General features: G+C 37.8%; 1 protein-coding gene across 7 annotated transcripts in view; it reads right to left on the reverse strand.

Moving 5' to 3' along the window:
- Positions 1 to 27,611, reverse strand: part of SLC8A1 (solute carrier family 8 member A1) — a 244,860-nt gene that overhangs the window by 26,764 nt on the left and 190,485 nt on the right. For 2 of the 7 annotated variants that reach the window (XM_087961890.1, XM_087961900.1), the window contains exons 3-6: positions 13,404 to 13,510; positions 9,032 to 9,052; positions 6,963 to 6,980; positions 2,854 to 2,922 (exon numbers count right to left, since the gene is read on the reverse strand). In XM_087961890.1, coding sequence (XP_087818016.1) covers positions 2,854 to 2,922; positions 6,963 to 6,980; positions 9,032 to 9,052; positions 13,404 to 13,510 — 215 coding nt within the window. Of the gene's footprint in view, positions 1 to 2,853; positions 2,923 to 6,962; positions 6,981 to 9,031; positions 9,053 to 12,342; positions 12,447 to 13,403; positions 13,511 to 27,611 lie in introns of all 7 variants that reach the window. The other 5 variants (XM_026684296.2, XM_087961911.1, XM_087961924.1 and 2 more) reach the window with 5 other exon arrangements.

The following is a 27,611-nucleotide window of genomic DNA, read 5'->3' on the forward strand; positions in this document are numbered from 1 at the left end:
TTTTCTCTCTTGGAATGTAATCCATGCCTCTTCATAATTATTTTTATCATCAAGTGGGCTCTGATATTATAACATATATTGGCTGGAACAAAAGGCCTGGAAAGGAAGGGCTTCATGAAAATCAATTCTGGCTGCTGAACTGGCTCCACTTCTCCCCCTTACACTGCTACCATGTAGAGATGTTTCATATTTTTGTAACTAGAACCACAAGTATACATTTACATTTTCTACTGAAGTCTGGCTGACCTTCTAGGATCTGTTTCAATTTTTAAAGTTTTCTTAATATTCCTGTGGGTAAAACTGTCAGTGTTCATGGCCCCAAGGTAATACGTTGGGGTATTGATAGAAAGACTGAAAGTTCCCTATATTCAGACATTATCTTTCAGTGAGAGCCCAATAAAATCTAAGTGAAAGGTGAGTGGGCTCATTGTTATTCTAACCAACACCTGCCCCAACTCCCAGGCAGTCTGAGAGGGTGAAACGAACTTTGTCTGTGTTTAAACTGGAAAACAAGCTAGTTGTAGTTTCTAGGGAAGCTCTTAGAAAAGGAGATTTTGAGTAGCTAAAATCCATGTCTAAATATTTAATTATTTGGGAAAGAGCTGGGATGAAGAATATAATAGATGAGGTGATGCTACAGAGCAGGACCAGGATTTTCCATGGTCTCCATCGTTTGTTCTTATTTTTGTTTATTATTAAATTTTTATGCTGTCCATTTTACTGTTAAAGCAATTCTGGGTGATTTAAAATATAATAAAATAATATCAATAAATAAATATAAATCAATAAAATATTGATTTTAAAAAATGAACTTACTTTAGTTTTACGGTGTAGTTTCCCCATATTTTTCACTTTATAATGGCAGCAAACTTTGTTTATTGTTAATTTTTGGTGGTTGTTCTGACAAAAATCAATGGTATATTTAGGTTCTAGTGGTTGCAAATAAGGAATTTGGGGTCGCTAGTTCCCTGGGGTTGTTTTAAAGAGATACACAAAGGAGGCGGCAAGAATATACAAATGACAGGCTCCATTCTTTAGCCAATTGGAAGTCCTCCAAATAATAGCTGAAGTTTAATGTCTGAGCAGAGCTAAAAATTGGAAGGAGCACAATTAAACTTCATAAATTTTACTCAATGCTCCTCCCGTTCAAATCTCTATTCTGTCTTATTGACAAGTTGAAAGTACACAATATCTGGCTGTCTCTTAAAAACCTCATCTGACTTAACAACTTAACAGATCAAAAACACATACGGGGAGAATTGGGTTACATGAGACAGACCATCCAATATTCATACAGATCATACAACCAGTAGCACAGTCATGGACTTTGCCAGAGATGAGCAGATAAAAATAAGAACAGATAGGAAGCTAAAGTGACCTTTGGTCAAGATTATTTTGGGGAAATGGAAATTCACAGGGATGGAATAAACAAAGAAGAATGAACATAGTACATTTGCTTTGTACTGTAATCTGTGGAATTCAGTTGCCTATCTATTCTATATATTTGTCCAGCTGAATGTCAGCGTCTGATTGACTTAATACAAAATTAAATTGAAATTTGCGGCATTTTTAATCAGTAAAAGCTTGATAACTGGCAATCTGTTTTCATTATTTGGTTAATTGCACTGTTAATCACCTATTTACAAAGTATTATAATAACACATGTTTAGGGCTCCTGTATTTTAGGAAAGTCTCTTATTGCCACAACTAAGTATCAACAGGAAGGAATTTTAATTACTTCTTTGGCTGGGTAATAATGCTACTTTAGGGTTCTAAGGAGCTTCTCTTATATTCCTAGCTCTAGGATGATTTGATATAAAAAAGTATAATAAAGGAGCCCTTCCTTTCAAATCTTAGAAAGGGACATCTGGCAACCCTATTCATATCTTTGAATGCACAGACCCTCTTGCTGGGAAGGAATTTAATTCTTTGCTTAAAACCAAACCCTTGAATTTTATTTTCATCTCCTTCTCCTTTTGTTTTGTGTTAAAAGTGAATTTGGAAAGTGCTAATACTACTTGATTGGTGCTTAAAAACAATGAGAAGTAATTTGTTAATTTGAATGTATCCAAGAGAATGCCGATGGAAGGGTGGATAGGTGGGTGGAAACAATCTGATTTTTGTTTTGTTGAAAGTGAGTGCACCAGATGTTCTAGTAAGATACAATGAGGGAGAAGCTCAATGAGACTGAATGGTCAGAACTGATTTTTTGCACAGGACAAAGCTTGGCAGAGGGATCCAGCATAGATGCAGCAAAAGATTTTATCTCTATCATCAGCTACAATAAGTTACTGGATTACTGAAGCATCCCCTCCCCATGACATCGTTCAATTTTAAATATAGATAAAGAATAAGTTTAAAACTGGGCAAGAAACTCTGGTACATGAGAAGGATTGTATGGAAGGAGAATCCCTGACTCTATCATCCTCGTATTGCTATGGCAGATTTGAATGGCGGACATCTGTTCACTTGGCTAGATAGCTTCAAGCAATAGCATCTATCGGTGAGCAAAGGATGGAGCAGACTGACAAGGCTAGTTCTAGGCCTGATAATAACTACTATAAGAAAAGGGTATTTCATGTTTCACCTCTTGTATCCATGTTGGAAGATCACCTAGGATAGAACAATGTGCAAAGGAAATATGAAAGAAAGGGACTCTATTTTGTCCTCTAAAAACGATTATAATTAATAGGGAAGATTGAGTATTTTTTTTGTCAAAGGCATAATAAAATAAATCAAACACCACCTTTCCTTTTCCACTTTAACTATACCTTCCCTGTATCCCACACCAATGCACATGAGTTTTTGGTTTCACCTTATCTATTGGACTGGGTCCCTAACACATCAGAATACCTTGAACGTTGATTACAGTAGAAGGAAGGGGATGGTCTCTAGCATGAACTTTCCTGAAGACAGGCTTTCCTGACAAAATGGCAAAAATAATTAATGTCAATGAGCAGAACTGTGTTTCAATAGTGGTTTTAATGCTTTGTGGAGTTAGAGTCTGTTAAAAGTGAGAAATCTACAAGATAGTGAACTGTAATTTCTACTTCACTCAGGGTTATGACAAGTACAAATGCTCACTGCAGACCTTTTGGAAAATCGGTGAAATAACTCATGCGATGGAACTCAAACTTCCATCTGAGACAACCAACATGGCAATTCAGGATAATGGGAATTGCAATCATTTACCATACAGAAAATTGCAATTTACACATTTTTTTTTATCTTCTTACATTTTCAGAAACAAAGAATTAGGTACTAGTTTTTTTTCAATCCTTCTAATGGCCAACTTTTGATTAATAATCTCCCAATGAATTCCCAACTATAATTGGTTATGAAATCTATGACATGTGAACATGGCATTCTGACATATTCTTTCTATCTTAAGGAATCAGAAAACAGTCTGAATTTGATTTTACTTTACTAAATACTTTGTTCTTCAGATGGATAAAACCTGATTCCTGTTTTTACACAGAGCTCTTTTACTATGCCCACTCGTGGATGAGTGCCTATGTTGCTAAGCCAAAACCTTTTAGGGGTTGGTGTGACAAGAAGACTTGCTATCTGTTAAGTGTTTCAGTAGTCCTTGTAAAAATGAAGAGGATGTAAAAAGTGTCTTTACTGCCCAACACAGTAGAAGTACAATGATGGGAAATTAATGCTCCTTCAATGATAAGCTAAGTTTTATTGATAAGGATCAATAGAAAAAATCCACTTAGCAGTAGTTCTGAGAGTTAAATTCTAGACAAGATGGTGACAGAAGCTCAAAAAGAAGCCAAATTGGTTTAAAGAGTTTTAGCACAATTTGAGATAATGTGTTCAACCTATATTAGATTTGATATTTTCAAACCAAGATATGTATGCCTTAATATTTGTGACAGTCTTCTCTGCCCATATAATTTATTTTCAATTATCATTTGGTAAAAAGATTTTTCATAACAATATTTAAGTATTTCATATCAATGATTGTACAAATGATAGAGTATATTTTGGACAAATAATGACTATTACTGGATATTGCAAACTTTCCCCCCTCTTGGTCTCAAGAGAAAGATTTTCAAAGACAAAGCAGATATTTGATGGTTTTTTTTTCTTGCTATATTTGCATATTTTTTCTGCATCACAATTAGTTGCATCAGCAACATTTTTTCAGAAAACTTATGATTAATTCAGAGCTCAGCCTAGCTGAGTATGAAATCCCTGAGCAACCCTGCAAATGATTCCTTATAGAACTCAACAGCAATTTATCATTTGTCCCAATTAGAATTAAGTGCTTTGTCAATGGCAAATAAGATATAAGATGAATGACAATTTATTCCAGGGACTAGCTGGACAGCTGATATTGCTATTTAAGTATCTATTCATATTTTTATACCATTCTTTTTAAAGGTATATATCCATTTTCTTTTCTCTGCTCCATCTGCACAATGACTTTTAGGCAAAACAAGGGATTTATTTATTTATTTCCTGCCTTTATTATTTTTATAAATAACTCAAGGTGGTGGACATACCTAATACTCCTCCCTTCTCCTTTTCCCCCACAACAACCCTATGAAGTGGTTGGGCTGATAGAGAGTGATTGATCAAATGTCAGGTTAGGGGCCACTCAATTTGGGTCTGTATGTGTTTTCTGCCTACTGGAAGATAGAAAGTCTCAGATGGTTTATTTCTGTGTCTTGCATTCAAATTCTCCTACAGCTGTGAGGAGTAGATGTTGCAACAGAATAGTGGGATTTTAATTTTATTTACTTAAAACATTGGCAAAAAAATCTGGATGACTAAATGTTTTAACCTTGCATAGATTTTCTAAAAACTAAAATGTAATGAAAAATACAGCTGAAGATAATTTGGTACCAAGCACTTTGAAGATACCTTAGCAATTTCAGTCACCATATTTTGCTAGTTGTAATATTTGGGGCCTTGTTGTCAACAGATTGGAAGTATCTTAAAAGACATCATCATCTAGTTTTTCAAGTTAAGCCTTCGAGTAATTTTCAGAAAATAATTGTGTTTTTTTTAAAAAATATAAGCTTATTAGCATGAAACATGTGATGTTAGGTTTGTGAGAATGAACTCATAATCAAAAAGTGCTAGTTACGTAGAATGTGGATATGAAAGAAATCAAGATGTCTTACCATTCAAAAATTTCCCTTAATTATAAAAGCAATGACAAGAATAAGCCAAGATGTTAATAAACATAACATAGAATGACAACTTCCAATATATCTGTTGGTTGAAACTACATTCACTATAGCTTTAATATGATGGCTATATATTTCTGATCTATAAAAGCTTTTTGGCTTTTTTGCAGGGTTGAGGAAGCACCTGTGATGCTTCTGAAGCCAGGTGTTCAAGATCCACTCCAATCCTACAATCAGCTATATACTTTACCCTTTGTCAAAAATAAAAGCTCATAATATTTCAAATCTAAGTAGATTGAAATGCAGAATATTATATATTTTTGTTCAAAACACAAAAAGTAATAAGGAGACTGTTTCATGTAACCTTCAAGGAAATTAACATGTGCTCATACATTTTAATAGGACTCTCACAACAGGAGTCCTTGGTGGGATAGCTCAGCTTTCTTCCTATGCCACAGATAGGTTTGTCTGATGTTACAAAATATATCTTTTAACTTTTCATGAAGGATGATAGTAAAGTAATAGTAGAGTTGATTAACTAGTCTGAAATTTTGCATTTGGCCCCCAAAGAGAAGAACTGCAACAGTTTTGGAAATCTTGCTATATATTAATCTTTGAAAGGACAGAGATTAAACTAGTTTTCTTAATACCAAAACAGAGTTCCAGTTGTTTCTGTTGTTCCCCTCTGGGAGGACATTTTGAAGTATTTCTAGCAGGACTACCAGATTCTGTAACAGCTTTGTTCCCTATGCCATCCATTCCAGTAAACTTGCAAGATTCACTTTTCTCGTCATGTACATGTATACATTTGGACTAGACTGTGTTGTTTCTCTGTGTCATATAATATATGTGGGTATATGCATAATTTTTTATTTATTTATTTATTTAGTCACATTTATGGATTATATGTTGGAGGTGATAATGTTTTGAGAGCTGCATGCAACGAAATTCAATTTTAATGTATGCTGATTAATGTACATTCAAAGTGACAATAAAGTTATTCTGTTCTGTCTGTTCTACTCTACTCTACTCATTCTATGTTTTATAAACAGTGGCCAACTAGAAGCCCATTCAAAGCCTACAGATAAGGCAATGGGGGAACAGACTTCTCTCAACTTTGATTGCTAACCACTTTTTATATTTTATATTTGTTTGATGTAGTCTTTGCTTAGTGACCACAAATGAGATCAGCAACTTGGATGCTAAGCTGAAAAATAATTTGACAACAATGGGGCTCATAACCTTACTTTCCCTTCAGTTGCTAATAGAAGCAACGTGAAAAGAAGCTAAGTGAAAAATATTGTGACTGCAAATTATGATTTTACTTCTACCTTCTATATTAACTCCTCTTGTTACAAGTGAAAGTGTACACTAGTTGTGAAGCATCTGAATGATGATCATATGATTGCGGTATGCTGCAATGGTTACAAATACGAGGACAGGTCACAACTGTCCTAAGCACCGTCATAACTCCAAATGGCTGCTGCATGAGACAGTCAGTAAGTGAGAACTAACTGTTCATGGTATTACCTCAATTCTTCTCCTCCACCCCACCAACAATATTGTGAGGTAGCTAAGAGTGACTAGCCCAAAATCACTCATTGAGCTTTGATAGCTGAAAAGTACGCTTAAATTTACGTCTGCTTCACCCAACATTTTGACCATCACACAACATTCGTTTTGGGGAGCACTATGCATTTCTAGTAAATAATTGATAGCTAGGTATAATAGTAAAAAAAAAAAAAGATCAGCTATATAAAACTTGTATATTTGAGCAGAATTGTATCTTTGAGCAGAAAGATACTTGAAAATCCATACCTGTAATTGTGAAGCCACCTAAAGGAATGCCAAAACAGAGAAAAAAAGAAAGGAAATTAATATATTATTACAACATGCATTACTTACATAATTGAAGCTTTGCTCTTAATATGAATTACATATTTCCTAATAGGAATATGATCACAGTGTATGTTTATCTGTATGGCTTGTCAATTAAAAGATTATCTAAATTTCTCAAATATGAACATTAAATGAAAAATAGGAAACCATACCTTGTCAATCATAATTGGTTGAAAACATAGTTAAAGGCAGGATTAGAAATTAAGAGAATAATCTTCTCTAACTTGTTTTTCTTCAAGTGTTGAGACTATAATGATCAATTTTGAAACAAAAATATATTGCATTTGGAAAATGTCCCTTTGGTTGTTTTAAAAATTCAAAGAAGCATTTTAATAGCAGGAAATAGATATTCTTTATGCAAGAGATCCCACATCCAATTCCAAGATCACTCTGATACCCTCCAGATGTGCTAGATATCAGTATACATCCCCTGCAGCCAGTGTCCTGGTTGGAGGTGATGCTACAATCCAGTACACCTAGAAGATGTTTGGTGCAGAAGCCAGTCCTGAGATCTCAAAATAAAAAGGATTTCTGACAGTGGGGATAAAATATAGAATATGTCTAAAAGCCTCCATATGATCTGATGTTAACATTTAATAATATACCATCTGTTACATATTCCATTTTTCCTAAAGCATTATGCCAAACTTTCTTGATTCCTTCACATTCGGTTGTCATAATGTCTATCCAATTGTACGAAGCAGCTCCTTCTGGGATGGATATGCATGTCTGAGGCCTACTTTCATTGTTCTCTCTCAAGAGAATGAATACGTGATCTGACTCCAATATAGTAAAAAGCACAGGCCCGTGATACATAAACTCAGGAAAATATCTGGCTGTGCTAGGGTTGTAAGATTGCCTTTCTCAACTGAACCTGTCCATTTGTGATGGACTTAGCTGCTGTAATTGCCAGCCAAAATAGATTTATGGCTATTGGTTTTATATATAACTGAACGTTGGCAGCTTGGAGAAGGCTGGTATAAGAAAGTTGTACATATTGAATGAGTCTAGTTTCCAAATAAAACCTGGTTTATCCTTTGTTTCAATTTGTTTAAAGTTTATTTATGAAGAAAGGTAGAATTGTATGGAAATCTATCCTATATGAATGTCACAGGGATGGATGAGAGCTGTTTTTGTCAAGCTTCATTTATTTTGGCTGAATATAGGAACACATTACTCTTCGTGATAAATGTGTGTCCTTTATGAGGTTGTCTAAGAAAGACCAAATTGTTTCTGAAAAGTCGAATTTAGAATGTGAAAATACTTGAAATCCAGTTGCAAAAATCCCAAAGAGACCAGAATTTCTCACTTTCATTTACTAAAAGAAATAATTGTCTGATCATAAAAAAAGTAATTTTCTTTTGAGCTATTTCTATAGCAGGTCCCAAAGACATTCAGAAATGACTTTTCCTTGAAAAAAGTGGCTCTTTAGTGTCATCAAGGATTGCAACATAGCCATGGATAAACAAGGTTATATGGTTAAAAATTATGGAGGTTATAATCCAAAATATTGACACTAAGCTGGCGAAAGCAATTTTAAAGAATGCTTAAAAGGGAACCTATTATGTCATGCTGCAAACCATAAGACAAATAAAAAGTGATGTTTGCTATTCATTAACATACCAAAGGAAAGACTGAATACAATGTGAATCTTGACCTGATTAATTTATGCTCTGGTAACAAACTTATGGTCAAATATCATGAAGAATCTTCTATTTTTTATTAGTTCTTTCCTATCTTGATTTTGGTCAAAGACACACTGAATCTGAAGGATCATGTTCAAGCCAGTATATGTGGAGAATGAATTTAAGCACAAACTGATATTCAATGACTGACATAAATCGTTTTTAATAATCTTTATAAGAGGACAGCTTCCTTGAATATTTTGAGAAAAATAAAGCATGAAATAAATTGAAAAAATAATTTACATAAAACACATTGATTGACTCCCCCATATGGAAAAGAAATGCAAGAAATGCAGTGCTTACCAAGCTCATTCAACAACAGGGCTGTGGAGAAGACACAGAAGGACAAATACAGAAAAAAAAATGAGCAATGAAAGTAAAGAAGACATCCACAGAAAAGCCTCAGATCCAGGAGGCCAGAAAGCACAGATCTGCAAAGCTACAGGATACCATTACTACAAAGAAAAATAGCATGAGAAATAATGGAAAAGACACGTTTCATGGAGATAAGCTGTGAAATTGTGGGAAAATATTAAATGCACTGTTATGTTTTGTGTAACAGACAAATCTTTAATTCAATCAAGGTTCCCAACTTTTAGATCATATTCTTGGATATATGTGAAGATCTTAATTTTGCTTCATTAACAGCTCTGCCAGAGATTGAGGAAATAATATGTCACAATGGATATATGTGAGCATTTGTGCCTCCCCCCACCTTTTTTTAAAGGCCAATCAAGTCATTCCTATACCTGGAATTATAATGCTCTGTATCTGCCTTTATCCTTTCTTGGCACAATGGTGCATCTTGCATTAACAAGGGGAAGATTTTGGTTGTAATGAATAGGGCTATATGTAGGTTGAAAAATCCAGATTAACTAGAATTGGCTAGGTTTCTCTATAGTGATTTGCTGCCATTTAATGGTCTGGATTTTTGAAGCCTAGATCTGGTAGCTTTAGTACAGAAGGTAGAGGCTTCTGCCTAAGGACACAGCTACAGTTGGAGGGTTGCACTAGGAATGTAATGAGAATGTGAAATAATGTAAGTATTTTGATTGATAAACGCTTGCTCTTGTCTTGTGCTTTGGTTAGAGAAAAAGATTGAACATATATTCTCTAATATGCTTGAAAGCATCCCTAGATGACAAGCAAATATTTCAAACTAAATTGCACTATTGATTCAAAGCACTTATAATCATTCCAGTTTTTCAAATATAGTCACTTGTATATGAATATGTGGTATACTTCTATACCTGGAGACAAATTGTAGCTTTTAAGTCAGTTGAAACTAAGTTAACAGATGATTTCTTTCCAATGGTTATACTGCCTATGTGCAGCTACCATCTGCAACCACTACCTGGAAGGTTGGGTTTGGGAGTGTCAGAGGCAAGCTGGGAAAAGACCACATATAACCATTCCTTTTATTTTAGTGTTGCCTCTGGTCAATCGATTTGGCAAAGATTTGAACTAATATGTACTAAACCTATTTCAGCAGAGACAAAAGGTGGATGAACATATTTATTTCAAAGAATGGATTCCACTCTTAAAATGATTTTAGTTATTTGAAAGAAAAATAATTATCCGACTATGTTTGGTATCAATGATTCTGTATTTGCAGTTGGAAGAAAGGAGTTTCTAGGTGAAACAAGTTTTTGCGAACATCCTCACTTTATAAAACATAGCTATTTTCTTACTCAAGTGCAACTCTGTTTGGCACTGTCATGAGAAAGGTAAAGAAGCTCTTCAAAAATAAGGCTGGATTAAGTCTTCTAGCCTTCAAGTCTTTCAAATATCATGCTGCCTTGTGAGTAAGACAGAGCGGACTCCTGCTCAAGACAGCTTGCAGATCTCCTGGCAGTTTTTCAAACTATTCTAGGGAGATCTATTCCATAATCTAAGATGCATTTTGTAGAAAGAGCCTATTGAATTTTAAGCATCAATGCTGCCATTTAATCTGGAAACTGCAAGCCCAATTCTTTAGGATATATTATGAATACTACATATAGATAGCTATTTTCTTTAGCCAAAGCAAGATAACTTCTGCTTTTGTTCATTTAAAATATGATTTTTAAAATAAGAAATTGATTTCTTGCAAAATATGCAAGGGATATTTTGGGAGCAGTTAACATGTTTTTTTGTTCCTACCATTAAATGTTTGTTCAGGAACCAGTCTCAACATTTTTTAAATCTGCATTTTGCTCATAGTATTTACCTGTAGAGCTTGTTATGCTGTAGAATATTTTTTTAAAAAAAACTTATGTGAAGAGATCCAGTTACAGTTACATAGATTTCTTTGAATGAACTTCACTAGATGAGAAATCTATGTTGCACATCAATATATACACTGGGGCATACTTGTAACATAGCCTTCCTTGTAATACTGCAGATAGAATGGACGTACCTATTTCACTATTTTTATCTACTCACAAGTTAAGGTAGCAGGCAACTCAGTTGGGTTCTGTCCTTAGCTAAGTGGACAAAGAGTGAAAATAAATTTATATTTCTGCCTTATACGCTCACATTAAATGTGAAGTGTTTACAGAATATCTGCAACAAATGTTGCAGTTCTCAAGGAATAGACAATGGGGAAAGAAAATATTTAAAACACAATATCAACTGATATAAGTTAAAGATAAATACATCTGTTACATCAATCATTATTCTCCTTTCCATCATGGCCTGTTCTGAGAGGACCATCATGCAACTTCTGTTAAACTACACAATGTATTTAGGCTCCGTATCAAAATTTGTTTTGAACTGGGTTCTATATCTCATCTGTTAACACTGGGCTGCAACCAAAAATTGAGTAAGAATTCATTCACCTCAAGGAAAAGGAGAAAATTTAGGAGGGGAGGGGAAGAGCCTTGGAATCACTGGTTTCATATTTAATATGAAACCAGCTGGTTTGATTGACCTGTACAGTTCTCTGGGAGACTTTGTAATTGAAATGTAGACTAGTAGTGCTTCAGATAAATAAAATCACCTTAATAATATTAAATTGTTGTATAATTTATTTGTTTGTGTTATTTTTAATTGCATTGAATTCTCTCTATTTCCAGAATATTGGGGGAGATTTATATATTTTTAAAAAAAGGCCTAAACATTTAATGAAGAAATATCCTAGAGAGGGGACTGAATCTTCAATACTCAAGGACTGGCTGAGACAAACTTATAGATGTATAGGTGTGCACAAACCTGAAGTAAAGGTACAAGTCTACTGCATATAGTATATGATACAACTATTTCATTATGCATGGATATTTTAGCCTGTTGTTTGCAAATGAGATATAATTTGGTGGAATAATTAAAAGGACACTAAAGAATCTGCCCTTTGAGAAACAAAACTGCAGTGGTCATAATATTTGGATTTTATTGCATCCATATCACAGGATGTATTATATAAATAATTTACATGGTACATTTAAGTGGATCATAATAATCATCAAGACTTGTTTTTTTAAAAAAGAGAAAGAGATAGATGCAAAATTAAAACTGCTAAGCTTGACAGAGGTCATGACACATTAAGTGGAAGCTGAGTAAGAAAGTTGTGAGAGGAGGGAGACACACACAGGGAATGGTCCCAGTTTCTTGTAAGGTGCCTGGGTTTACTCTCACACCTTTCATTCTTCTTCGTATCCATATTGGTTCCTCAAGCACAAGGAAGAAACTGCACTCTTTCTCATATTCCTCACGGTCAAGTATTCTAAGGGTAATGCATTTCCTGTGGGAACACAAGACAAAGGCAAAACAAATGGTTGGTGTTACACACACGCACACACATGCTTTAAGTTTGACCCAGCTGAGATGGTGGTTGATGGTGATGATAATGGGGGGACCTCTGATCAACACATCCTTATTTTTATGTATGTAAGAGAGCAGAAAGCCTCTGTTCTGGAAACTTTCTTGGTGATAAAATATAATTAAGTACATCCTAAAGAATTTAATACTGGAACTGTATTGATATGGGCATGAAAAGCAAGTGTGGAGTTGTTAAATTGCTTTGAAAGACAATGGATTTGCTTTTGACCATTCATTTGCTTCATTCCAATTCACTGTATCTCAATAGCTAATGAACATATTTTATTACAATTATCTTACGAAGTAACTTCACATGGGACACACTCTTTTTCAGGCAGGCATTTTATGAAGAATGAATACATGTGGTTATGTGCATCAAACCGAGGCAGACTTTGCCTGTGGTATATTTGAATGCATCACAGCACCTGAAAGCATACCTTCCTCTCCCATAGTCAACGTATGTTTGGCCTCACTTGAAAAAAAGAAGGATCTAACCTTACTTGCCAAAGTAAGCAAGAGTGATTTGAATCTGAGCCTCTTTTTTTTTTTTTAGTTTTCTTTCCACTATATGGCACTGAATCAAAAGCAAACGGTAGTAATGTAGAAGATAGATTAGATAACGATAGTTTTGTATGACAGAGAGTATGATGGTTTAATTAGATTCCTCTCTGGCTAAAACTATGCCTAAATTTGACAACAAATGGAATTTGGGATAACCTAGCAATGACACTTCTGGTCAGTGACTCAGCTCTCTGCCCTTTCACATAGATAATGGGAATGTGTGTTTTGACAATTATGAATTGGGATGTGCCAGGCATCCATGAGTGATCAAGACAAGTGCATACAGGTAGGGCTCAGCCCCATATAGCCGATCCCCCACCTTTCTTTTCACTCATCTCCACCAGACGGGGCTCCCCAATTTCAACGTAGAAGGTCTTGTTTTTCTCATACTCCTCATCATCAATTACTTTGATAGATATCGTTTTGCTGCAACAGAGAAGAATAGAGATTCGAGAATAAGGGAGGAAGAAGAAAATGGGAAGACAGCAAATGTAGAGAAAGGACAAAGCTGTAAGAGGAAAGGAGAAAAAATTAAAGAGATTAAAGGATATTTTACAATGCTGAGAACCTAAGATGAAATTTTTCTATGATAATGTTTACAAAATTGCCTAAGATCACAACTGTCTTTGTGAAGGCCACGTTTTTTAAATGTAATCAAGTCTCTGCAAGTATATTATTTGTTCTCTTCCTAGGACATGTTGACACAGTAAGTTGGTCATGTTAGTCAAAAGCCAATTTAACTGGACTGGCTTGGGAATTGTACATTGATGAAAATCTTAGAATGGTATTAAGGATTCTTAGTTGTTTTAAGAAGAAAGAATGACTATTACATTATTTAAAGGAATCTAATCCTGATGGCCAATGCTAACCTATATCTTCCTAGTGATGTTTAAACTATGGGGCGAGAACTGTAAGTCTGTGCTACTGTATTATCAATAAATAAAATAAATCATCCTGTAATATCTTTTTATCACAAACTATTAGCTTTTTCAAATTTTTAGTTACAGGTCTGATTAATTATATAATTATATCAAGTCACTTGCTAGTTTTTATATTAGCAACTACTATTCAAAATGCTGTTCTAAAAGCATTTTAAGTAACACGAGATCCTTGCTTTAACCAATGATGCTTCTAGGCAGACATTTACTGCACAAATGTCTCTTCTTACAGAGCATTTTATTAGGAATACATTACTTCTATTATTTTTCTGTTTAGATTAAAATGTGTTACGTTGGAAATAATATTGAATAGTTGGGCTTTGCCTGACAGCTCTACAGCTTATTTGTTGGAACCAAACCAAGGGTCTGCATTCCTAAAGATGTCCACTTAGAGGTTGGAGTTTGATGTTAATGAGCCTCACAATCAGGTAAGTGTTCATAAGAGTGTACACCTGTCCCAAAATGCTGTGTATCTTTTCTTAGAAGTAAATCCCCCAATTATGAATGGAATTATTCCCAGGTAAATAGACACAAAATTCTAGTAAACACATACATGCAAACATACAGATAACTGTACCTATGAAGGAAAACCAGTGCTGAAAAGGGAGCTGAGTTTTAACCTTTGTGGTAAAAGAGCTCAGGATCTTTAGTGTCTGGAACCATATAAAAGAACGACAGTCTTCCAATGTGACCCCTAGAGATCCAAAGCTGTCTTACAGGATACTAACTTTTACCCAAAGCCCTATCTGTCCTCCTCCCCAACACTCATTTGGTCCCATTCCTTTTCCTACAGCTTTCCTGATTAGAATTACCGTATATGCCGGCGTATAAGACGACCCGGCGTATAAGACGACCCCCCAACATTTCCACTCAAAATATAGTTTGTTATATACTCGCCCCCTCTTCCGCACGCCTTCCACTTTTGCACTTTTTTTTTTTTGAGGCACTTTTGTCTATCGTGGAAACGAATCCCGTGAAGCTGAAAGGAGCAGCCAGCCTTCTCCCAGCTCCCAGGAAGCGAGGCTCGCACCGCCCGGGCTCCGCTGAGGTATCCGGCTGGGGCTGTCAGGAGTTGTTACCGCTGGCGCGGCTCAGCGGCTCCAGTCCGCGTTGCCTCGGGAAGGGAAAGGCAAAAGGAAGAGCCGCGGCGGCGCTTTGCAATGGCAGCAGCGGCTCCTGGTTTTGCCTTTCCCTTCCCGAGGCAACGCGGGACTGGAGCCGTGCGGAGCCGCGCCAGCGGTAACAACTCCTGACAGCCCCAGCCGGATACCTCAGCGGAGCTCGGGCGGTGCGAGCCTGCTTCCTTGGGAGCTGGGAGAAGGCTGGCTGCTCCTTTCGGCTTCACGGGATTTGTTTCCACGGTGCGCAAAGTGCCTCAGCCGCGGGCAGCCGCAGTGCTTCCCAATTACTATTTGCCGGCGTATAAGGCGACCCGGCATATAAGACGACCCCCAATTGGAGGCATCTTTTCAGGGCAAAAAGTCGTCTTATACGCCGCAAATACGGTAGTTTCTTGGAGCTATGAAATATATTTTGCATTTATTTTATCTGAGTTATATTTTTATTTTTGTGGCCATATGGAATACAATATCAAATTTATTTACATCGGCTTTTATTTACTGGTTGAAATGCTATTAATCTTGGATTCTACATGTAAATGTGATTCTTTTAGTTTAAAGAAATCAGTTCTGACATTTCACATTCAAATATTGTACACGAGGACACATGTTATTATATGCCCCATAACTAAGACTGCTACCACTTACAGATTTAATATCTGTTGTTTATATTTAATATTCATTTGAAAAGTTTAGAGAAACAGAAAAGTTTGTATATGGAGCTGCAGGTTTTAACTGTCACTACCTTGGATTATAATGTATATTCCTAAGAAAATTAAAATATATACAATTAGCAGTGCTGAATAGAAATGATAGTGAATGGCTCTTCCATTTTAATACATTTTCTAAGACTGGGAAAAGTAAAACCCATAAATACGACACAGATGAAAAGTTATCTTCCTTTTTTCCTTGAGAAATCTCGGCTTATTGGCTAGATTTGAACATCATGTTGAAATTGCAAAGGCTTATAACATGTTAAGTCATTAAATTTATTTTACAGGAAACAAAAAAAATCCCAACAAACAGCAATATCATTAATAGGTTAGAAAATGAAATATCTTTACAATAAAACAAGAGTGGAAAACAAGATATTCATTTCAAAAACCACATACACACACACACACACACACACACACACACAGAGTGCATATTTCAGTGCTCAAATTCAATTCCCTCAAATCAATTGATCTGTCCATTCATCAATTACACAGATCTGAGGACTCTCTATATAACAGGGTTTTCCCCCTGCTTGCCAGTCTGCTGGAGATCATGCTATGAGTTATCTTGCAACACTCCAGTTTTAGCCTATGCTATTAACTTATAAATTGCATACGCAAATTGAATATGCTTACATACATAGGTGAAGCCAGATGGAAGCTTATAAATACATTGTGAAAATGGGATTAATATCTTTTGATATGAAACAATCCGAGGGAAATTTTGTGATTACCGAAAAACAGTGTGGTAGAGGAGAAGAGAATTGCTGATATATGTATATAGATTTCAGCACAATGGTATTTAAAAACTTTTAATTCAGTTTGGACAACCTAAGAAATTTACACTTATCTTCTATTGTCTCTTTCAGGTTCTACCTTCTTACCTGTTCTAGGGAGGGAGGGAATATACAAACCAATGGAGTGATTTGATATAAGGCAGTTTTCTATGTTTGTACTGTTAATATTTTAGAATAGTTTGTGACTGAACATTCCTTTGAACCAGGAATGCTAATTCTCAGTTTTGTTTTGTTTTTTACAAATACACTTTGCACTGATCTCCATGTTGTGGTAACACACAGCAGTGGAACAGCCTGAGGGTTGTTGAAATGATAGATGTTAGTGACCTTGCTTGATAAATTCATCAAACTACAAAAGACATCTGGAAGCTGAAGTAAATAAAAGCAGCTGTTTCTAAACTCCTAAAGTTAACCTAGGATGTATTTAAGTAGAGGACCCATAATATTAAGTAAAACAGCACAAAAGAACAGATGGATGATATCACATCTATCCACGAAATTTGGGCATCAAATATTGTCTATAAAAAGTAGCCTCTATAAAAAGACAATGCTTTTCAACAAGCATCCATAGAATGCTGTGTATTCTCAGTCAGACTTTTCACACTTGGAAATGCCAAAGGATGGATTTTTCTTTTCCTGGCAACAGGAAAATGGCAAGAATTTTTTTTTTGCAAAAAAACATTTTTTTTCTTTTGTAAACAATGATTAATTTGGTTCCTTTTCATCCAGGGAAGATTTTCAGTTATCATTAAATCATTAGAGATGCTTGATCTAATTTCTGAACTAGAGGCAGTTTATGGAGTGAGAGGTAGAAATAGGGAGGAAGAGATGGCAGGAACATATGTGGATTATTAAAGACAGATAAGAATCTGTAGGGTGCCTCTCTTACTTGTCTCTCTTAATCAGAAGTACAATTTTATATTTGTGTCTCCCATGGAATTCTTCAAAGGAATACTGAGAGTTAGTCAAAACTGAATGATAAATATTGATTAGAACTACACATACAACACTATTTTGTCTAAGTCACAAATACTATCCTTTTCTCCAAAGGAAGAATTTTACACGATGTTCATGACAAATCTGTAACTAAATTTTTAATGGTTCTTCTGGTATGTGTTTATGGAAAAAGGGCGTTGGTAATTACCTGATAAGCCTGTTCTCTGTGAGCTGTGAAGAGCATCCAGTGATGGAAGGTGCTTCAGTCCCTTCTCGGAAGGCTGGGCTTAAACTTGAGGACACTCCTCCTCCTCCACGAGACTCCTCCTTAGCGTCCCCAGTTTTGCGAAGCCAAGGTATTGATACTCTATATGCTTAAGCCTATGTAATAACCCTGGCCGGAACAGACCCCCTACCAGATGGAATAAAAGGGAGGGGCTGGATGCTCTTCACAGCTCACAGAGAATGGGCGTATCAGGTAAGTACCAATGCCCTTTCTCCCATGAGCTGTTCAGAGCATCCAGTGATGGGACATACCAAAGCTTGGCACAGTCCTAAGGGAGGGACTCCGTCTGGGTTGCAGACCTAACTGTCTCTGAAATAACTTGCTGCAAAACTCGCCTACCAAATGAAGCCTCAGCAGAAGCAAAGACGTCAATTTTATAATTTCTAATAAATGTAGATGGAGAAGCCCAGGTTGCAGCAGCTCGGCAAATCTCCTCTATTGTAGCTTGGGTCACCCATGCTGCTGTGGTGGCTGCACTCCTGGTGGAGTGAACGGTAATGCCTTGGGGCACTGGATTCGAGGGAGAGTCATACAACTTAGCGATGGTGGCCCTTAGCCATCTACCTATGATAGAGGGAGAAACCTTGCGCCCCAGGGTGTTAGGCTGAAAGGACATGAAGAGGGCTTCTGTCTTTCTGGAGGGCACCGTGCACTCTATGTAGATGCGTAAGGCTCTTCTTACTTCCAAGCAGTGCCATTGGTGTTCGAGCCTGTGTGATGGATGTGAGTAAATATTTGGGAGCACCAGCTCTTGAGCTCTATGGAATGTCAAATTAACTTTTGGAATGAAGGAAGGATCTGGTCTGAGAACCACTCTATCCAAATGGAAAATGCAGAGATCATTGTGCACCGATAATGCAGCTAGTTCGGAGATTCTTCGGGCAGATGTAATTGCTATCAGGAAAACTACTTTGTAGGTTAGAAATCGAAACGTCGTGGTCCTTAGTGGCTCGAAGGGACCTGTAGTAAGGGCCAATAGTACCTTATTTAAGTCCCAAGTTGGATATCGGTGCACTACTGGGGGCCTCAAGTTCTTGGCACCGCACAGAAAACTGCAAATGCCAGGGTGATGAGATATGGAGGTAAGATCATCCCAAGATATGACCGAAGCCAGGGCCGCCACCTGTCTCCGCAGAGTATTGGGTGGTAACCTTTTGTTTAGGCCCTCCTGTAAAAATTCTAATAACTGCGCTACTGATGGGGAAGTGGGGTCGATCTGAACCTTCTGACACCAACAGCAGAAGCTAGACCAGGTGGCCTCATAGATTCGGTTCATCGAAGGAGGTCGAGCCAACTGAATAGTGTGAATAACTTGAGTAGAAAGGTGTTCATCTCTCAGACGTTGCCCTTCAACTTCCATACGGCTAAGTTTAGCCATTGGGGGTCCGGGTGTAGCACTGGGCCCTGAGACAGCGATATGACTGATGATGGGATCCTCCACGGTGGTACCATAGAGAGGTCCTTCAGTTCCGTGAACCATGCTCGCCTTGGCCAATAAGGACCCACTAATAGCAGGTCCGCTTTTTTCTTCCAGCAACTTCTGAATCAATTTGGGGATCACAGGGAGGGGAGGAAAGGCGCATAGCAGTCCGGTGGGCCAGTGACATCTGAGGGCGTTCACGTCATCTGCTCCCTGCGATAGGTAATGAGAAATGAATCGGAGAAACTGTGCATTGAGTGGGGAGGCAAACAGGTCGACTACCGGTTGGCCAACCTCCGAGTAGCCTCCAGAAAGATCTTGGGGTCCAGACACCACTCTGATTGGTCCAACATGGCTCTGCTGAGCCAATCCGCTTGTACATTCGCTACTCCACATATGTGCTCCGCCTTTAGAGAGAGAAAATGGATTTCGACTCACAGGAATAGTCTTTCTGCTTCCCTCATTAGTAGATTGGAATGAGTGCCTCCTTATTTGTTGATATGGGCCTTTGTAGTTATGTTGTCTGTGAAGACGAGCACATGTTTGCAATGGAGATGTGGGAGGAAGTGTCGAAGTGCCAAATACACCGCTCTCAGTTCTAGTCAGTTGATATTGTGTGCCTTCTCTGAATCCGTCCAAAGGCCTTGCACTGTATGTGATTGGAAGTGGGGCCCCCATCCCACTAGACTGGCGTCCCTTGTTGATTTCGGGTCATGTCCACCATCATAGAGACCCGAGAACGGTTGATGGAACTTTTACGCAAGTCTTGGCGTCGTCTCCCCCGGCGCGTTGGTATGGCAACAGGAACTATTGCAGGGTTCTTGAATGGAACCGGGCCCAAGGGATAATAGAAATACAAGAAATCATTTTTTTCGAGCAATTTAGAAATGTGACATAGGTGTACTTTCCTAAGAGTTCTGTTGAGCCAAATCACTAATGCTTTCTTGTCTGTCAGGGGAGAGGAAAACTTTGCCTTCCAGGGTGTCAATGATGGCACCAAGGTGAATGAGTCTAGTAGAGGGTGTTAAATGACTTTTTGACCAATTGATTGAGAACCCATGTTGTTGTAGGGTTACAAGTGTAGTTTGAGTGTTTGAATTTGCTGGATTGATGGAAGATGCCAGAATAAGAATGTCATCCAAGTAGCATTGAAGTTGGATGGACCTATCTCTGAGTGATGCTGCCAAGGCAGCCAAGACCTTTGTAAAAGTTCTGGGAGCTAAAGCTAGGCCAAATGGGAGAGCAATATATTCGTAATGGATGTTGTTGTAACAGAAACGAAGGAATTTGAAATGTGAGGGCCTAATTGGGATATGTAAGTAAGCTTCCGTGAGGTCTATGGAGGTAAGGACATCATTGTTGTTTTTTTTGATGCTGAGTAAGATGGATTGGAGAGTGGTCATTTTAAATTTTCGGTAAACCAAATATTGGTTTAGACATTTTAAGTCCAGGATTGCCCTCCATCCCTCTGAACTTTTAGGGAGGTGCGAATAAAAACCAAGACCATTTTGATTAGAGGTTGTATGGCCCGGATCTCTAGTAGATGTGCTATGGCTGTGTCCATGAGCAACCTTTTTTTTTTTTGCGTCCCTAAAAATTGGGGACTTCATAAAAAAATCCAGGGGGGTGGAGCTGAACTCCAGTGCCAGATCAAATCGTACTGTGTTCCTGACCCATGCATCAGTGGTAGAGGAGTCCCATTGGTCGGCAAACCTTTTTAGGTGACCGCCAATGGGAATCTCATTGTGGTTGTACTTGGACCTGCAGAAGGTCCAAGATCCTGTTCCTCAAAATTGTTTCCTAGGATGGAGTCCCCTTCTATATCTGTCCCCAGGTTCAATTCTATCTGTCTGTTGACTGAATCCAGGCTGTCTTTGAAATCTTGGATAGTAGGGTTGGTAGAAGGGGTGAAAGAAACCCCTATGAAAGGGCTGTGGTGATCTGGACTCTGATCGACAAAAAAGAGAGGGAAGAATTCTCTTTTTGGTTCTGGTTTCAATTAGGAGGGGTTCAAGCGCACTGCCAAATAGTTTGTTCTCCGAGATGGGAGCTGAGGCAAGGCTCCACTTGTGCTTGACGTCTGCCTGCCAATGCCTGAGCCAAAGTAACCTTCTAGCCGCAATTTGGGAGGCAATGGCCCGAGAGGAAAATTTAACTACACTGATGTGCCCTAATGTTTGAAGCTGGAATGGTATCCCTCAGGTGGCGAAGCCATCTGAGAGATGATCTGGTGAAAAAGGAGGCGGCTGTGGCCGCTCTGATGGCCCATGCATCCGAGACGTTTGCCCTGTGGAGGGCTAATTCCGCCCTCAGGCTTGAGAGCCTCTTCAGCTTCACTTGGGATGGCTGAGGAAGATGCAAGCGCAATTATATGCTCGTCCATTTCCGGAGTGTTTAAAAAATTAGAGAACTCAGGTGCCAAATAGCGGGATATGAGGCTGCTGCAGTCCATTGATTTTGCACTAAATTGGAAAATGTGTGGCACAGGGATAACCTCTGCCTCAGTGACTGGTTGAAAGAATATGAGATCCTCTGTTTCCCCCGGAGTATTTGGTGGGTTAGGGTTAGGGAGGGGTACCCGTATTATCCAGCCGTGCGGTGTTCTTGGCCTTAAACAGCAGGAATTTAAATAATTGTGGGAGGAATAATCCTGTAAGGGGAGGTCAGGTGAGAGGCTTCATCGTCAGACATCCCCCTTTATAGCGGATCCACCTGTGACAATACCTGGTCAACGTTGTGTACCGACCTCTCCTCCATTTGATCCATTGGATCCCCTTGATCTCTCATATCCTGTGTGTACTGAGGGTCTCTGACAGATGGCAATGATAGATCTACCGGGGGGCGGGGGGTGTACCTGATAAAGATGTGGATCCGTGATGCCCAGAGATCGTTCAAAAAGAGATCTGCAAACCGAAGCTGATGGTGTTCATCTTGCCTGAATAGCCTGTTGGACGCCTGCTGATATGTCCTTCTGGATAGCTGGCTCCATCCACAGCCTCATGTTGGCAGGGATTTCCTTTTGTCTGAGGCCAGCTGCAGTTGGCATGAATGTTGCCTCTGGGACCCTCCTTGGGGACAGAATATTAGAAAGAGCCTCTTGGGGAAGTTGTATCGATATATTGTTCCTTCTGGATAAATCCAGAGGGGCGGTTGGAAGGTTCTGGGCCTGTGAGGTAGAGGGTATGATGAGTGGTGAAGAGGTGGGTTGTACAGCTGCTCATGTATGTTTTTCCACCTGCCTTTCTAATGTCTGATGGCGTCTGCGTGCATCTTTTTCTGCTGCCTTAGAGGTATTTTTGGGCTCCATGGACTTATCTCTATTTTTAGCAGTTAGTCTAGATCTGGAGTTGTAGTTGCTGGCCATGGTAGTGCCTTTGATAGATTAGCAATGGAAAGAGGCTATGAAATTAGGTGGCTGGAACACCTAGGGGCCTGCTACCTTAAGGGGCAGGGGATCCTGGAATAACCTCCCCGATGCCTTTAGCAAATGTGTCTCCTTGTTCTGTTTTGCTTTGTTATCTATTTATCTATATTTTAATAACTTAAAAATTTGTAGAATTTAAGTCAATCAAGAATTTTTGAATAAAGTACTTGTAATATCAAATATGGAGACCAGAACACCCCCCTCCAGACCTGGCACCTATATGAGGGCACAGAGGTCTGTAACTGATAATTAGATCAGTTTAGCTGCACTCATTGCCTGTGGAATCCAGCAGTTCAAGTCCTCTATCATCCAGTGGACTGGAGGCAGGGACTCCTCAGGTCCTCAAGAAAAGAAACCTTGTTGGAAACTTTCCTCACAGACAGTAACAGATACTCAGCAAATTTAACCACGCAGCCTTTAAAATGCTGGCTGCCTCGTGGCAGAATGAAAACGAAAGCAGCTATCATCGCCCGGCCTGCTGAAAGCAAAATTGCTCAGCGGGAAGGTGCAGGGGCTAATTCCCTGCCCTGAGTTGTTCTGCGGGGAAAGCCTCGTAATAAAAAGGGAAAAAGGCTGCACTTTTAAATGGAAGCTTCAAACCTCGAAGGGACAGAGCGTTTACTCAGCCGGCTGGGAGATCGGAGAGATAAGCCTCCTTGTTTAGAAGTTTAAGGCAGAATGTCTCTGAAAGGAGAGGCTTTTAGCCTTAGGGCAGATTGGAAAGATAAGCCTCCCCCTTTATGAGGCTTTAGCCTTGGGAGGCTGGAACGTAAAAACAAAACAAAACAAAAAAACGAGCGAAATGACTTTTGGAGGTTCTCAGGGGGGTGGTTGGTGACAGAAACTATGGTATTACCTGACCTGAGAAATAAATCAGCTAAATCGCCAGTGTTCTGTTCCGACCAGGAAAACAATAACACAACCTGTTTGAAGAAAGGCTGAGCTAAAACTGGGGACGCTAAGGAGGAGTCTCGTGGAGGAGGAGGAGTGTCCTCAAGTTTAAGCCCAGCCTTCCTAGAATGGACTGAAGCACCTTCCCATCACTGGATGCTCTGAACAGCTAATGGGAGAAGACTGTAGATCAGTAGTAAATCAGATGCTTGGAAAGTTTTGATGCCTAACATTTCCAAGTCATATTGGAAAGTCCAGGGAAGAGGTTACTTTTGCATTGCTGTTTTTTGTTATAATCTGAACAAGTAGTATCCACAGGAGGAGAAGGATAATCAGCAACACTGTGATCTTAGGGTTATTTTTTTGAATAGGACAATTCTAACCCTAATCCTGGTCTGAACAAAATATTACTACTGTGCAAATTTAGGAAAGTAAAATTAATAAAGTTTTTAAAAAATGCTTTTATCAACTCATTATAACTAGCCAGTGAGATATTCTGCAAAACAGAAGGAAGTATTACAGATCTTGTTTATAAGGATTTTATTTTGTAATTTGCTAATTAATTTTATTTTTGACATCATGATTAGCTGGGCAGGAACTCTACAGTTGGTGCATGCTATTATTTTATTTAAAAACTGAGAAGCATATAACATACACACATACTGATGTACAATCAAAGATGACATATGTTCTTGACAGAAATGACAAATGCAGCTATATTCAGAGGAATAGAAGTATTGGGGGCAGAACATCCTCTTACCCACATAGCTTACAACAAGCACATGTTGCTGAATTTTGTTTCCAGGCAACTGCATATTGTTAATTAGGAACAATAAGACGAAAACCAAGTTACTATTGTCTCGCACATTTTCCAGACCATAAAATGTTTTATAGGAAAGTACAAAATATGTAATTTTCTTCTTCCATATTATGAAGCTACCAACAGTACTTCAGTACAAAATATTTGTGACAATGGTTTGCCTCAAAAGCCAACATAACATTCCTCCATAATTTTACAGTATCATTATTTGAGATGGTCTTGTATAATCTTTCTTAAGCCATTGCTTTCCAGATTTGATGGAAAGAAATTCTCATGATATATCAAACAATATAGGAAATGATCACACAATATATTTAGAAAGCACTAAACTGAAGAAGCCAGGATTTGTGAGTGGGTGGGAGAGAGACACAGAGAGATCCTTGATTCATTTCTTGTGAAATAGTTGAATATCCTCTTTTGACTCAAAAGTTCTTTTTTTTTTCATTTTTATTGGTTTTTAAGAAGAACATAGACAAACAAAACATAAAAACATCAAGCCATCTTTATGCTTCCATTTCGTAGTCTTCAATTACAATTACACTGTATATATTCTCATATTTTCAATCAAGTATTAAATACATTAATATGTATTACGTTAATCGATCATTTGACTATAGTTTTATTCATTCATGTTTTACGAATAATCATATTTTACTTAAATTGTTTTGACAAGTAAAAGTTCTTATAGATGTTGATGGTGCTTCAAAAGCTCATCTGACAAGAAGCAAACAGAACGGTGCTAAACATTATGGAAAATTAGACTTTCCATTTGAGAATTTGTGTAATGATATAAAAGAGAATTGAAATGCTCTATTCATATGAAACAGTTCATCATTCAACATTTTCCTCTATGCCACTGAAAACAGAGTAGATAGTGAGTGAAAGGATTATGGTTCTGTTTATAACTGTGCTGTGTTTTTTCAACCATTATCACCAGCTTTGTCCCAAGGGTGCTTTTTTCAAGAGGCAACTGGACTTTCTGGTTTTTCTTTGAAGATGTTTTGCTTCTTATCCAAGAAGCTTCTTCAGCTCTGAAGAAGCTTCTTGGATGAGAAGTGAAATGCCTTCAAAGAAAAACCAGAAAGTCCAGTTGCCTCTTGAAAGAAGCACCTTTGGGACAACCATGACCTGGATGACTGAGAATCTCCATAGATATCACTAGCTTTGTTCTTCGAGTTAAAAAAGGGAAGTCATAATAGATTCTTAATTCTTTACTAATGAGATTAACATATGAATCTATTTTATCCTTAAAAGCCCAGTTGCATTTCCTAAAAGAAGTTAGGTGAGAAAGAAATCAAAAACTTTTCTTTATCAACATTTTGATTACAATATAGAATTTACAGGTGAGGAAGGCCAAGTTGACTCATTCCTGTAGAGTTTAAATTGAGTGGGAAAAGTTCTTTGATGGCCTTTGGTGAATTTCAATATTGTTTGAGTTTATTTTAAGCAATGGTTTGCTTTGCATTTCTTAGAATTCGTATCTGTATTGTGTTTAGATTACCATGACAAAGGTTCAGGCAACAGAAAAACAATTTATGAAAATTCTAAATACATTTTTACTTCACATTGCTTCTCTGTAGAAGAAGCAGTCTGTTCACTTCATGAACAAAATACTTGTTTCTCTACTCTGGTAATACATATACATCTGACCTAGAATTCTTTTCAATAAGCACATTATTACCACATGTTAGGCCATAAACTTGCCTAATCACAAACAGAAATTTGTTTGTTTGTTTATTTATTTACTCATTCATTCATTCAATTTTATCCATGCAGCCTCCAGCAAATGTGCTTCTGTTTTCTGAATCCACATATTGGAATTAGATTTGCTGAGAATTGAAACAACCTAAGATCATGATGCTTCTGACAATTTGTTTTTTTATTTTTTTACTTGCAGGATCACAGTTACCTTGTGTTGAGTAGGTGAAGGTCAATCATTTTCACCAAGTCCTATAATTTTAAATGAATTGCTTATACATTAAGTGTAATATAATAGCAGTAACTGTGAGAAGGATCTTGGAATTTTAGTGGACAACCAGCTAAATATGAGCCAGCAGTGCACAGCAGTAGCCAAAAAAGCTAATGCAATCCTAAATTGCATTAACAGAGGGATACAATTGAGATCAAGTGAGGTATTAATACCACTCTATAAAGCCTTAGTAAGACCACACGTAGAGTACTGCATCCAGTTTTGGTCACCACATTATAAAAAAGATGTTGAGACTCTAGAAAAATTACAGAGAAGAGCAACCAGGATGATTAGGGGACTGGAGACTAAAACATATGAAGAACGGTTACAGGAACTGGGCTTGGCTAGTCTAGTAAAGAGAAGGACGAGGGGAGACATGATAGAGGTCTTCCAATATTTGAGGGGCTGCCACAGAGAGGAAGGGGGGGGGGTGTCAAGCTATTTTCTAAAGTGCCTGTAGGTCAGACAAGGAATAATGCATGGAAACTGAACAAGGAAAGATTTAACCCGGAAATAAGGATAAACTTTCTGACAGTGAGAGGAATCAACCAATGGAACAGCTTGCCTTCGGAAATTGTGGGAGCGTCATCACTTGAGACTTTCAAAAAGAGATTGGACTGCTATTTGTCAGAAATGGTGTAGGGTCTCCTGCTTGGGCGGTGGGTTGGACTAGATGACCTATAAGGTCCCTTCCAACTCTGATGATCTGTTATTATAAATTCACAAGAACATGGAATAGCAAGAACCATGATGAAAGGATCTCCTTTTTGGCTACTTTTGATTTATGGATAGGTTATATTTTTATTATTTGCTAAACCAAATCACAAAGATTGGCATGCTGGGCAAACAAATTGGTAAGTCAATGTAAATTTCCAAAACAATATTAAGGGAATTATTTTCTACACTGTTTCCCCCCTGGGAGTGGAGTATTCTCTCAAGTGGAGACAATCTGATCGATATAACCAGATGTGGAAGAGGCTGTCAGTATATTTATCCAGTGTCTAAATGGTAACAAGCTGTTAGGCATCTGTTAGATCTAATAATTGGAAGCTGAACCAGATGAAATGAAGTGGATGTGACAGGAAGCAGTTAATGCTGGAGAGCTTATTTCATTTGCACTTTTTGTTCAAAGCAAGAAAACAAGGTGTGTCCTTACTCTACTATGTATTCTGAGGTTATCATTTCTACATATACAGAATTATCATGAGCCTC

This window comes from Notechis scutatus, chromosome 1 (assembly GCF_049901735.1).
Source record: "Notechis scutatus isolate UNSWTSFEM ecotype Mainland chromosome 1, rNotScu1.2, whole genome shotgun sequence".
Classification (NCBI taxonomy): Eukaryota; Metazoa; Chordata; class Lepidosauria; order Squamata; family Elapidae; genus Notechis; species Notechis scutatus.